Source organism: Mauremys mutica, chromosome 11, assembly GCF_020497125.1.
Source record: "Mauremys mutica isolate MM-2020 ecotype Southern chromosome 11, ASM2049712v1, whole genome shotgun sequence".
In the NCBI taxonomy this organism is placed as follows: Eukaryota; Metazoa; Chordata; order Testudines; family Geoemydidae; genus Mauremys; species Mauremys mutica.
The window spans coordinates 69,453,625-69,467,844 of NC_059082.1; the positions used below are offsets into that span (position 1 = coordinate 69,453,625).

Genomic DNA, 14,220 nt, shown 5'->3' on the forward strand with positions numbered 1-14,220 from the left:
ACCCAGACCCATGTCTCAACCCTGTCCCCTAACAGCTGTAAGCTTAACCTGAAAGCAGCTTACAGAAGTGTTTTTGTTCTAACACTTAAATGCCCAACTCCCAATGGGGTCTAAAACCCAAATACATTCGTTTTACCCTATATAAAGCTTATGCAGGCTAAACTCATAAATTGTTCGCCCTCTATAACACTGATAGAGAGAGATGTACAGCTGTCTTCCCCCCCCCCCCAGGTATTAATACATATTCTAAGTTAATTAAGTAAAAAGTGATTTTATTAAATACAGAAAGTAGGATTTAAGTGGTTTCAAGTAGTAACAGACAGAACAAAGTGAATTACCAAGTAAAATAAAATAAAATACACACAAGTCTATTTTTAATCAAACTGACTACAAATAGAATCCTCACCAATTCCAGAATACTTCCTTTACAGACTAATTTTTTTTTTAGTCTGGGTTCAGCAATCACTTACACCCCTTGCAGTTACTGTTCTTTGTTTCAGGTTTTTTCAGGTATCTTTGGGGGTGGAGAGGCTCTTTCTTTCTTTTTTTTTTTTGACAGCTGAAGACCAAATGGAGGTGTCTCTCAGGGGTTTAAATAGACTTTCTCTTGTGGGTGGAGACCCCCTCCTCTTCCCTATACAAAGTCCAGCTACAAAATGGAGTTCTGGAGTTACCTGGACAAGTCACATGTCCATGCAGGCAGAAGCCATTGCCCACATGGTATCTTGAATGTTTTCATAGTTTTAGATACAAGAGTGATACATTTATAGACATAGTATGGACACACTCAGTAGATTATAAGCTTTGTAATGATACCTTACAAGAGACCTTTTGCATGAAGCACATTCCAGTTATGTTATATATATTCATAAGCATATTTCCATAAAGCCTTATGGAGATTACCGACCGTCACAGTGGGTACAGTGGTCTAATCAGGAAGTGACACAGACATGGATAATGGAGTCATGGCCCATGTCTGAATCAGTATAATCAGAGAAAAATAGCTGTGAACCTCCTACCTAGAGCAAGTAGATAAAGAAGGGGGAGCAGAAGGTACTTCATGCCGCATGAGCCACTTGAAACTCTAGAAACAAGGAAGGATCCAGAAGTACCCTAGATGGTGAACCTCTTTGGGATAGGGTATGTGCACTTCATCAATACGAGGGAGGGGTCAGATACTAACCTCACCGTGTTCTCTGGTTGTTTCTCCCAGCCGGCTGAAACAATCTTAATCTGGACTAAGTCTCAATCTGCTCAGCATCATCCAGCCAGGTACTTGGGAAAATATGGACACTGTACACTCGCTTGATTCAGTGTCAAGGATGCATTAAGCTGAGTGTCATCTGCATATACATGGTACTGCCTCCCAAACTACATTTCTCTCTCCCCCCGATGGTGTCACATCCAGTACATACTGAGCAGGAGGAATGAGAATAGAGCGCTGCTGCATCCCGCATTAAAAGAGCCCATTGTGAGTGGGCGAAGATGGATGTGAAAGGTTTTGCCTGTAGAAAGGCTGTTACAGTTATTGGTGGTGCTACAGAGAAGTATATTGACTCTTTGAGTTTAGTTGTCCTTCATGGGTTCAAAACTGAATATCCATCACATTTGAAAGGTCTCTGAAGAGAATCCTCAGTGCTCTCCTAGTGCATATTTCCACACAGTACTGGCATGGCACTTTTTCTCAGCCTAAGGGATTTACAGAACATTGCTTATTAAGCAATAAAATGACTTGAGGTATTGCAAACATCATTGAGTATAAATAAATAAGTAAAAAGGGACCTTCTGTAGCACAGTTAGAAATATGAGCAGAAAATAAAATGAGATTCAATTTGGGGAAACTGCAAACTAATACGGTATATCTGCATATTAGATTATTTCCCCAGTGCACAGTAGAAAGGGGAAGTTTGGAAAGCAGTAATAATACCTAATTTTGTCCATCCTGTTGGTTAAACATCTGCATTACAGAACCCTCACACAGTGGGTAGGATTTATGTAGATGACTGTCTCCAGATTAATTTCATTCTATTTTACATCCACCATTTTAAAGGCTAGTCAGCTGCTTAATAGTTGGCATTATGGGTGAATCATTGAGTCTGTGCCATTAATTCCTTGGCACTGATAGTTCAGTGGTCCTGATGCTAAAAGCTGATGAATTTTGCCTCAAAAACTCTTGCCTCCTCGTGCCAAGAGGTTAGTGAAAAATAAGTGTGTGTATATTAAGTCGTTCATGATTCAGGAATTCAGCAAATTTTTAACATACATGAATTTGTAAACTCATGACGGTGTCATATTTACCATGGGGCTTCAGCTATTCGCTCCCTTTTATTGTCTTAAAAAAAAATTCTTTCCCTCCACAGTGGAACAGGTTTTTTTATCCCACTTTTTCCGCTGCCCCCATTGCTTCTTCCCACTCTACCCACATGTGCAGCAATATCAGTGTTGTTGGCCAAGCTGCTTTCTTTGTTTTCTCCTTGTGCTCTGCTGGAAGCCATGGTGTCTCTCTGCTTGAGTCATGCATTTGAGGGAGTGCATTGTATTGACTATGGAATGAGCGAGAGGAGTGGCTAGCCAGCAGTGTGTTGTGCCTCCGTTGTGCAGGTGCGGCACTGAAGAGAGGTAACTTCAGAATTAAATTCTCCCTTGGGAAAATGGTCAGGAAGGAGCATGAAGTGTCCTGGCCTATGGCAGTAATTGGCAATGAAGGGAGGGCGGGCCCCATCTTTAGATCTGCCTGTGCTGAAAGATTTCTCCAGTGAGAGGCAGGGATTCCAGGGACTATCGTTTTCCCTGCTTCCATCCCCCAATGCCTCTATCCTGTTCCTGCTGTCCTCTCTTCTCCACTCACTCCATGGAGGAACTCTCCTATTACCATGTGGCTGTCCTAGAAGTGCTGATATGTAATACCACCACATCCCAGCTCATTTTGAGGTTGGTGCAGTGTTGAAACTACTCTTAAGAAGAATGAACTGTTTCTAAAAGTTGGTGTGCTTCTAATTATTTCTTTTAATATTAAAAAGCCATTGCCATTCTGTAGCTTTGGTGCCTTCCCAATGTATATTTTCTTCTAAGACTCATAATTACATGAGTAATATACTTGTTTTTGTAGTTTACTGAAATAATAGTAAAAAAAAAATCTAACTAGAGTGTGTAATTTTGGAAGTTCAGCTGTTAAGAAGTTGACAGCTAATTTTGTTTGCCTCCCCCCTCAGATTAGAAAGCAAAGGATTTCAAAGCTTGTCTGCTGCGGCTGCCTAGACCAGGTTGATGATTATGGGTCAAAAAGATGTTATTTTCTCTTAGAATGTGTTTTAAATGGGTTTGCTAGGAAACACACTTCAGAAAACTCATTGATGGCTTTAATTATATTGTATTTTGCTGTCACAGAGATGTTGCTGCACTTTAAAAACCAAAAACTCAAACCCCTCGCTGATTATTAGTCTGTCTCTTGGTTGTTCTTTAGGACCATCCAGAACAGGGAGTGTTGTTTCTGGTGCGAGGACTACTCAATGTGATCCAGGATTATACATGGGAGGATAATAGTGATGACAAAGTTCGGATTTACACCAATGTTTTGCATCTACTCTCGGCAATGACTCAGGAGACCTATATCTACCACATAGACAAAGGTAAACTGTGAGGGTTATTGTGGGTTCTATACAGCATTACGTCTATACAGTTCCCCTATTGCATTGTATCAGTGACTTGCCAGTGTAAATGCTAGGTGATTAAAATTGAAGCAATAACCTTATACAATGGATTATTCTCCTGCACATATCTGTGTACTACAGTCAAGTATGACCGTAAGAGATCATTTGGGTTGCTAAGCAGGTATCCAGGCCATACTTAAAATAAAACAATATTCCACAAAGAGCTTTTATACTTAATCTACTTGTTTCAAGCTTTATTTGTGCAAACCCTGGGACTCCAAACTGGCTTTCTTCAATGGGCCTCGTTAAACATTTTGTTAAGAGTCCTCCATGTATTTGTTTTAAATAATAGTATCTTATTGCAACCTACTTGTCAGAAAGTGGTACGTACTCCTCCGTGCTCATACGAACATAAGAATCCACAGATGATGCAAGTCTGATTCAGCTCACAGTTGGAGAGTCTGGATCTTTAATGCAAGCTATAGAGACTCATCCTTTTAGCTCTAGAAGTCCATGGTTCAGTCCCCAATGTCTGCTAAGACAGTGGCTGTTACATTAGTACAGGGATGATCCAACTCTATAAGATCTCATACCAGTTCAGAAGTTCTTCAAAATGTTCTCACTGTCTTCCCTCACCCCAAAGGATCATAAGAGCCTAAGGCTAAGATTTAGTCATGAGTATTTTTGGTAAAAGTCATGGACAGGTCACGAGCAATAAATAAAAATTCACAGCCCACGACCTCTCCATGACTTTTACTATAAATACCCCTGACTAAAACTTCGCAGCTCCTGGGGCCCGGAGTGGTAGGGGGAGTGGGAGTGGCACTGCACTGGGGGGCATGCTGCACTGGGGGTCCCTGGGACACCACTGCTCTGCGTGGGTCGCAGGGGCTGATGGCTAACCCCTGCACTGACAGCGGTGGCTGACTGCCCCCAGCCGCCCGCTGCTCTGAGGCCCCAGGGACCTAAGCTCCGAAGGCCTCCAGGGTGGTCCCTAGGACCGCTGCTGCTCCGGCGACCCCTGAGGCCAGCTGCACCGGCAGTGCAGAAGTCACGGAGGTCCCGCAAAATCACGGAATCTGTGACGTCAGTGACAGACTCGCAGCCTTAATCATTATTGTTTATTTTTATCCTCACTATCTATTTCACCAATAGATTCCTTAACTGCTGAATTTGTGCTTCCCAATAGATATGTTGTCATACATGACCCTCACATACTTTACCAAAGAGGTTAAAATAATTTGTTTTCTATTTAAGTTCATCAGGTACATTAAGTGGGATTCCAGTGTTTACAAAAAGACTGAAATAGCACCTAAAAGGGCCAAGAATCCAACTTTGGGGTCTATTCCATTGTGAAAGGACTGTGTTATAACTAACTGACCTGTCTCAGGAAAACTATAGATCATAATCAGTTACCTTTTGAGCTATAAACTCAACCCAGCACACCTTATCATTATGAAAGGAGGTGCTCTTAGCATAAGAAGCGTGTCTCTAGCACACTTCTCTCTAACTATTATAACTGCTGAGGGAGTCTCTATGTTATCCCTCATCTTTTGGTATGAGGAGCCTCAAAGCTTTATCTTTGACACTCTATTCTTCCGTTTTTATTTTTCTGAGGCACCTCCTGGCTAGCTTCAACCTTGGGTGTTACCTCTGTGCTTTTGTAACTCCACTCCTTTTCCCCGGGTCTTGCATTCTGATCCCTCTTATCTCCAATTTGTTGGCCTGTCTGTTCTGTTGGCTCCATAACTTCCTAATGCTATGCCTGAAAGACTGTGCTGCTTTCTGGGTAAAAGTCAATTTTGAGCCTGGTTTTTAACTCTGCTAGTTCTAGTGTAAGCCTACTGTAGTGTGAATTCCACACACTGCTTCAGTAAAAGCAGGAGAGAGAGGTTGCTAAGATGGGCTTGTTTGTTTAAAATCCAGACGTAAACTTGAGCATAGCTGGGTATGCGTAGGTGAAGAATTTTGTTTTGTGGACACACTTTCCCACAGCTTGGGGATTTCCTGCTAGCTGCCTTTGTGAAGGCTTTCTCTGCAGACTATCCATACCTCCAGGATTACTGCATTGTGGCAATGTGGAGATGGAAGAAGAAAATGACTTTTTCCAATATGCCACTTATTATTTGACAAGACACAGCATCAGCCACCCAATAGGAGCATCCACTGGTCACTTCTGTTAAACTTCCCACTCTCCCTCTACTGGAATAGCCTTTTGGGTTCTGTTAGCTTTGGATTTTAGCTTTTTAGCCTTTATGGCTTCATCTTTTATTTTTTGACGATCATCCTGAGGGCTGAACTCTGTTTGGTTTTGTACTTTAAGAACATAAAACTCATTAGAAAAATTAAATATTTTTGTAGTTAATCCTGATTAATTCTATGATATATAGTGAAGGGGACAAAGTGAGACAACTGGCCCATCTTTTTAAGATCAAAGAACAAGTTTATAAGAACAGCAATAATATATTTTTTTCTTTTCAAAGAAAATTTTTAGATGGGTGAATCAGCCTGAATAATTATACAAATGACTAGTTAGTGCAGTTCCCAGTAGAAGTAAATAGAATTTTTCAGATGAATCTCTATCAAAACTTTTAGAATTTGTTAAAGCTATTTGCATTTATATGTTTAGAGGGTCTTTCTTTGTGTTTGAACTGTCAACATAACTTAGGCTTATCAACACTTTGCATGCATATATTATTTAACAGCTCTAAACCTCAGAATTTAAAGCTCAGTCCTGCTTGAAAATTCAAGCATGTGAGGACACATCTGATAAAATGATCTATTATGCAAACACTGTTGCCAGTTTTACAGGAGAGAGACTCAAATCCATATATTTATGAAAGCAGGTTCAAGTGGTAGTATCTTTTGTGGCAATCACCATTTAAAAACTACCGTTGTATCTTGAGATTTCATAATGGCAAACCTCAGATTATTCTAATTATAATAAATGACCCAAACAGGTCTGTTAACATTTTTATCAACAAGTTGAATGTATCAAGTAGTGCCACTGTCAGCACTAAGGAAAAACATGTCCCATATGGAGATACTTGCCCTAAAAATGAAATAAGTTTTGTTCTGACTCTGTTTTAAGCAGTAAGTGTTTTAGCCCCTGCAGTGCACCAAAGACTGTCTGCATTGCATACTTAGACACAGTTAAAATTTTGTCATTGCATCTACTACACAATAGTTCTTTCAGATGTACTCCAACTTTTGTCTCATCCTACTAAATTCCTTGTATCATGCTAATCTTGCAAGATGTAGAAACAGAGGGAGGCTGCCCCTCACCCAGTTGCTTGGAGTAGGCTGGTTTGGCAGAAGTTATCTGCAAAAGATCCCAAGTTTCTCTTTTTAAGGTGGGGGAAAATGTGTGAGAGGACGCTCACAGCCATCTTTAACTGAGGCTTTAGCTCTTTGTGATCATGATGGGATCAGTTCTATTCCAGTTGAACGGATGAAATTTTACCATTGACCTCATTGGAAGCAGTATTAGGCCTTTATGGCCATCCCTCTGTTGGAGAGGCCCCCAATTCTTTATTAATCTGCTTCCTCTTTTCATATGGGCTACTCTGACAGTCTAACCATAAACAGATCAACGAAGTGGGTATTCACCCACGAAAGCTCATGCTCCAATACATCTGTTAGTCTATAAGGTGCCATAGGACTCTTTGCTGCTTTTACAGATCCAGACTAACACGGCTACCCCCTGATACATAAACAGATGGTGGGTTTAGAAGCTCATTGTCATTTTGTGGGATATAGAAACAAATATTCCCCTACTAGAATCTGAATTGTTATAGTGGAGAAATAATGCTGGAGGAGAAGGGAAGAAAGTCATATTTTCCAGGCATTTAAAAACAAAACATATTTTTTGTAAATGCAGCTGTGTTTGGATATGGTAATTCTATCTTCTTAAATCATAACAGGGGAGATGAAACAACTAGCAAAAAACCTTTCCATGCGTTGGATGAGTTCCAGTCATTGGACTTGCAGGTCTCTGACTCTGACAGTTTGGACAACACTGAGGCATAATAGACCTTTCAGTAAAGAGGAGAGATGCAGTTAGTGACAGCAAAGTTTAAATCCTATTTCAAGATCCATGTAAAGGAAAAGAGAGGCCCAGTTTCCCCTTTAAATGATATCTGCACTGGTTTTCTGCTTCCTACTTTCTAAATACCCATTTAGGAAGGGTTGGCTTCTCTGAAGGAAAATTTTAAATTTTTAAAGTTGTGATAAGTTACAAAAATTCTGATTCTGACAGCGATAAAAAAGATGCTGCAAATGTAGTGTGCTGCAGAAAAAGGCTAAAATATAGGCAGAGAAGAGTGTCCTTTGTGGATTGTAATTGCTTGTGGTTTTTACACCTAGACTCTTAAGATCTCACTCTGACCATTATATATTTATTTATTTGATGGTTCCAGCTATACAATGAAAAAGTGAGGCTCAGAGTGATTAAAATGTTTGAAAGTGTGGTGGTGAGTTAGTAACAGAACTTGGAATAGAACCCAGATACCTTGACTTTTGGTCCCCTGCTCTAAGACTGTGCTTCCTTCTGATGGTATGCTGATTTTCAAACACAGGCAGATCTCAAATAAATCCTTGAGTTCTTCTGGTGGAAGGGCTACCAAGATAAAGTCACCATCCATGACAAGATGTAGTAGCCTAGCAGGAAGTTTACAATTGAGCCAGTATGGAACACCAGACTGTAGTGAAGATCTTCCTAGTCTCTTTCAGACTCCCTAAGAAAGTGAATATGATCTTGTCTTTTTCCATTCATAAAAGGGGCAGAATAACACTTACCTATATCTTGGGGATGTTCTGACGCTTAAATGTTTATAACATGGAAATGAAAAATGCTATGTGAAGTAGTTATTTTTCCTCTGACCCAAGGACAACACTTCTGTATCTAGACAGCAGCACCGTGGTTACATGGATTTCTTGGAGTGCCTTGTAGAAAGAGAGAGAACTGGGGATCAGAAGCTGTCGGAATGATTGTGAAAGATGTCTGGGGGACATTGGAATTTTTTAATTCTCTTGGAGATTTGATTTATTAGAAATACCTAGATTTTACTAAGGAAGAAAATTAAAATTAACAATGACAGCAGTTCATTATTCCCTCAGTACAGCTTTCCATGCCTTCTTTCCTGCAGATCGTAAATAAGTGCATACAGATTATTATGTAGTCAGTAGAGAATTGTGATATGAAAGAGGATGATGCTGGATATACACAGCCAAAGAGGACTGGCCAAGACTTGCTGAGAATCTTTAATCTCATTCTACATCAACAAACATGGGACTATCCTCTTGCACCTGCTGGTTTGTTGCATTAAAGATGCTGGTGGATTTCTGAAATGAGTTCAGCTTGCAGTGAAATAGCTTTTATGTCTGACTAGGTGAAAATACCATTCAAATGGCAGCAGTAGCAAGTACAATGAATATGGAGTCTTTCATCTGGACTTAACAGATTTTTTTTCAGCCATTCATCTACTTCTAGATGGAATTGTCATAAGATCCAGGGCCACTGGCAAATAAGAGTTTCCGATGCAAAATGGTGGCACTTGAGTATTAACTCAAAGGGGAGTACTGACTTCATGTGATGGGACAGTTTTCCTGACATCTGGAAGAAGCACATAGCATAAAATGTATCCAGGTGTTAAAATGTGTTTATACCAAATATACCTATATTCTGATTTAGATAATCACACATTAGAACCTGTTAATGCTAGTATTTACCCAGCATGCTTCTTCCAATACAGATTGGGTTTTTTGGCACTTTATCCATTCACTGCTTCAGAATCTGAGCCTTGTGATTCCCATTGTTCTTGGCTGTGGAATTTGCCACGCATATACCTCATGCCACTGAGGAAGTGTGCTGCAGAATCTAGGTTTTCTTGATATTTGCAAAGTTGGTACCAAACATGAACTGAATGTAAATCAATGCAGTATTGCTTTCCTGCATGCAGACAAGCAGCCTGACACAATAGCTTGAAGAGATGTGAATTCACAAGGGTATCAATGTGTTAACTCTGAAACCTAGTAATGGCAACTTAAATTTCATCATTAACTATTTGGCTGCTGCTCACTTCAGCTTATAACTGAAATATCCAGCTAATGAACTATAGTCATCGTTGAATGTACTGGTACTTACTGGTGGGTGGATAATTAGATACACTAGTTCAGGGGTTGGCAACCTCTGACACGCGGCTTGCCAGTGTAAGCACCCTGGCAGGCCGGACCAGTTTGTTTACCTGCCGTGTCGGCAGGTTCAGCCAATCGCGGTTCCCACTGGCCGCGGTTCGCTGTCCCAGGCCAATGGGGGCGGCGGGAAGCGGCGCGGGCGAGGAATGTGCTGGCTGTGGCTTCCCGCCACCCCCATTGGCCTGGGACGGTGAACCGCGGCCAGTTGGAGCCACGGTCTGCCGAACCTGCTGACGCGACAGGTAAACAAACTGGCCCGGCCCACCAGAGTGCTTATCCTGGTGAGCTGCATGCCAGAGGTTGCCGACCTAAGGCTATGATTATATCACAGAATCCATGACTTCCAGAGACCTCTGTGATATTTTTTGCTTCAGCTCCAGGGCTGTGGGGCAGGAGCTGTCCGCCAGTGGGGCCCCAGAGCTCTCAGCTGCCGCAGGTGGCGGGGCCCCCCACAGCTGCCAGCCCCAGAGCTCCAAGCCATGGTGGCCATGAGTGCTGGATCCCCCCGCAACTCCCCATTTTGTCATGATTATTTTTAGTAAAAGTCAGACAGGTCATGGGCTTCCATGAATTTTTGTTTATTGCCTGTGACCTGTCCGTGACTTACTAAAAATAATTATGCCAAAATCTTCACCTTACTTGTTGCAGATTATAAATCCAGGTCTTCCAGTCTTCCCAAAACTATTGTTTTTCAAGTATCTTTCCCACAACAAAGGAAAAAAGAGGAGAGGTTTCCTATTTGCATTTAAAACACAACCCCCAGCTTTTGTATATTCTCATGTGTCAAAAGCTACAACTATCCTTTTCCCAATTGTCAAAGTTCCTTTTTCATCCCTAGCAATTTCTACAGTGCAGTTTTCAAAATCCGTGGCATGTTCAAAGATGTAAATTTTGGTGACAATAAAAAATTATATGTAATATCAAAATATATAGCACCAAAATCTTGCTATCTGAATTTATTTAAAATCAAGTTTTTTAAATTTATTTGCTGCTGCTGCAGAATTTCCAGTTTTTGCAGAAATCCAGGGCCGATGCTGCAGAGTGAAGGCCTAGATCATAATCTAAACAACCCAACAAAATAAACATCTATAGAAACAAGAGAAACTGCTTTTGGTCAGCAAAGTGAAATAATGTGGCTTATGCCATATTGACTGATTGCATACATTGTATGACTAGGGTTGCCAGGCGTCTGTTTTTTGACCGGAATGTCTGGTTGAAAAGGGACCCTGGCAGTTCCGGTCAGCATTGCTGACTGGGCCATTAAAAGTCTGGTTGGCAGTGCAGCGGGACTAAGGCAGGCTCCCTGCCTGCCCTGGCTCTGTGTGGCTCTCGGAAGCAGCTGGCACATCCGGTTCCTAGGTGCAGGGTGTCCGCGGGAGCTCCACATGCTGCCCCTGCCCCAAGCATCGGCTCCACAGCTCCCATTGGCCGGAAAACACGGCCAACGGGAGCTATGGGGGTGACGCCGGGTACGGGGCAGCACGCAGAGCCGCCTGGTCATGCCTCTGCGTAGGAGCCAGGGGAGGAGATGTCGTTGCTTCCAGAGCCACCTGAGGTAAGCACTGCCTGGAGTCTGCACCCCTGACCCCTTCCGGGGCCACAACCCTTGACCCCAGCCCTGATCCTCTTCCTGCCCTCTGAACCCCTCAATCCCAGCCTGAAGCCCTTTTCTGCACCCTAAACCCCTCTCCTCAACCCCACCCCAAAGACAGCACCCCCAGATGGAGCCCTCACCTCCCTCCTGCTCCCCAATCCCCAGCCCTGGTCTCCATCCTGCTCTCCAAACCTCTGAGTCCCAGCCCGGAGCACCCTTCTGCACCCCAAATCCTCATCTCCAGCCCCAGCCAGCACCCTCACCCCCTCTCGCAACCCAAACCCCTGAGCCAGGCCAGTGAAAATCAATGAGTGAGGATGGGGAGAGTGAGCGACGGTAGGGGGGGAGATGGAGTGAGCAGGGGGTGAGGCCTCAGAGGAGGGGCGGTGCAAGGTTTTGTGTGAATAGAAAATTGGCAACCCTAACCCCCTCCTACACCCTAACTTCCTCCCAGAGCCTGCACCCCAACCCCCTTCCCCAGCCCTGAGCCCCCTTCTGCACCCCAAAATCCTCATCCCTGGCCCCACCCCAGAGCCTGCACCCCCAGTCAGATTCCTCACCCTTTCCCGCACCCCAACTCCCTGCCCCAGCCTGGTGAAAGTGAGAAAGGGTGGGGGAGAGCAAGCAACGGAAGGAGGGGATGGAGTGAGCAGAGGGAGGGACCTCGGAGAAGAGCTGGGGGCGGAGCCTCAGGGAAGGGGTGGGGCAAGGGTGTTCCATTTTGTGTGAAAAGAAAGTTGGCAACTCTATGTATGAGAAATGACTGAATCAGATCTCCTTGTTCTGTAGTCAGCTTTGTTTCACTTATGTAGGTTTCTAGTGTACACTCTGTAGTGCAGTGGCTGTGTGCGTACGTCCATACTGCACCTCGCAGAGTGAAGCCTTGATTTCAGGCAGGGCTGGCATATACTGCACATAGCACTGTGGAGTCTTGATTTCAGATGAGGCCTGCTGGCATTACTGATAAAATAGATATTTGCCATAGAACAAAAGCCACAGGTATTTTAAAAAGGGCTAGTTTTTTGTATGAAGTCTGTGGCTGCGTAAAATGTTTGAACCCATGAGCTCTAAAATTACGACACTCGTGTTTTTGCTCAACATGTATTTACTTTTCACTGCAATATTTAAAAAATAAAACTGCAATTAATAACAGTTAAAAGCTCCTCTAGCACCAATTGAATATGGTGCGTTAGTAGTGACCATACTGACTGTTTATTCTAAGTTTTCATTTCTCATGTTGTTTTGTCAGCATGCAAGGAAAGTAGTTTCCGAAGAGTAATAAAATAAAATCATAAAACAAACCCTTTTAAATAGATGAGTTCTCTGAGGGCTGGGGATGATCTTCCTCTCTCACTCCCTGATATCTCTAGAGTATGCTTGTATTTGAAAGTTCTTCATGTAATGTATTCTCTTTCAAATGAATGTTGTTTAAAGTGGCTAGATGAAAGAAGGCTATGTAGTTGGTACAAAAAAATAGACTACTTTGAAAATTCCCGCTATTATCTGAATTTAGTCAGTATTGCCCATGACTTTCAGTTAATCAAGTTTTACTTCAGAATGCCTTAGTCTTTTTTAAGTATACAAATAAATATAAACCTGATGTAAGCAACATACATATATAATTCCAGAGTCACCTGGATAGTTGCACATATGCCTGATTTCCTTATACTTATGGGACTAGGCTTCAGAGGTATACAGGGAGCATCGGATTGTCAGCCTTGAATTCATGTAGTAAGTTACAAACAAAGGTATGGAACAGCTAAGTGAAAAATTTAAATGTACAGTGCACGAGGTATGTGCCACAAAATGGGCACAAGCCTTTCAGTTTTCACCAATTTTTCTGAAATTCTCTTTCCATGAACCCTTTTGCTCTCACAGAGACAAGTAGCTTTTCTGCAGTTGTAAAGTGGTATGGTAATATATGGTAACCAGGTTTGTGGTTGCTGGAACACTCTGCAAAACTATATGTTGGTTCTTGTATTGGATAAAGCATAAATTGTTCATCCACTCCTTAATCAATACCGCTCCTATTAAAAGTCAATGGCAAAATCTGTCTAACTTCAGTGGAAGCAAGGGATCTGGCCATATGGAAGATTCTTATGTTGTGCTGTATGTTGCTTTGTGTTGCAGTGTGCAATTAAGATCAGCCAATGGTAATAAAAACACAAGTGTCAGGTCTTTATGAAAGATTTCATATGCAGGTGGGGTCATTTTACAGCTTTAAAAACCATCTGTTTTAAATATCCAGTATTGTTTTGCAGCAAACACACTTAGATAATTATCCAAATTAAACTCAGAATTATTTATGCTTGTTTCTGCAGTTGATTCCAATGACACCCTCTATGGTGGAGACTCCAAATTCCTGATTGAAATTAACAAGCTGTGTGAGGCGGTGATTGCTCAGATCCTGGACCATCTGAAGACCCTTGGACAGGAGGAGGTATGACTTTTCTTGTCTTATTACTGTATAATGCAACACCAAATCACTTGCAGAAACCAATAAATGAGCCTTTCTAATTGATACTCCTGGGGGAATTCTATGCCAAAAATAAAAAAATTCTGCGCACAATATTTTAAAATTCTGCAAAAGTGCTGCATATTTTATTTGTCAAAATAATGCAGTATAATCACACTGGTTTCAATTATTTCAATAATTTATTTAAATTACAGTACAATGGAGAATGGGAGTGGGGAGCATACAGTATGCAGCCATATGCTCAGTGTTATAACATAGACAACTGAAGAGCAAATGAGGGCTGGGGAATCAAACTCACAGTTTAT

General features: G+C 42.0%; 1 protein-coding gene across 3 annotated transcripts in view; it reads left to right on the forward strand.

Annotated features, from left to right (window-relative positions):
- Positions 1 to 14,220, forward strand: part of VPS35L (VPS35 endosomal protein sorting factor like) — a 119,792-nt gene that overhangs the window by 93,293 nt on the left and 12,279 nt on the right. For all 3 annotated transcript variants that reach the window (XM_044979582.1, XM_044979581.1, XM_044979583.1), the window contains exons 28-29: positions 3,464 to 3,629; positions 13,761 to 13,879. In XM_044979582.1, the coding sequence (XP_044835517.1) occupies positions 3,464 to 3,629; positions 13,761 to 13,879 (285 nt within the window). The remainder of the gene's footprint in view (positions 1 to 3,463; positions 3,630 to 13,760; positions 13,880 to 14,220) is intronic.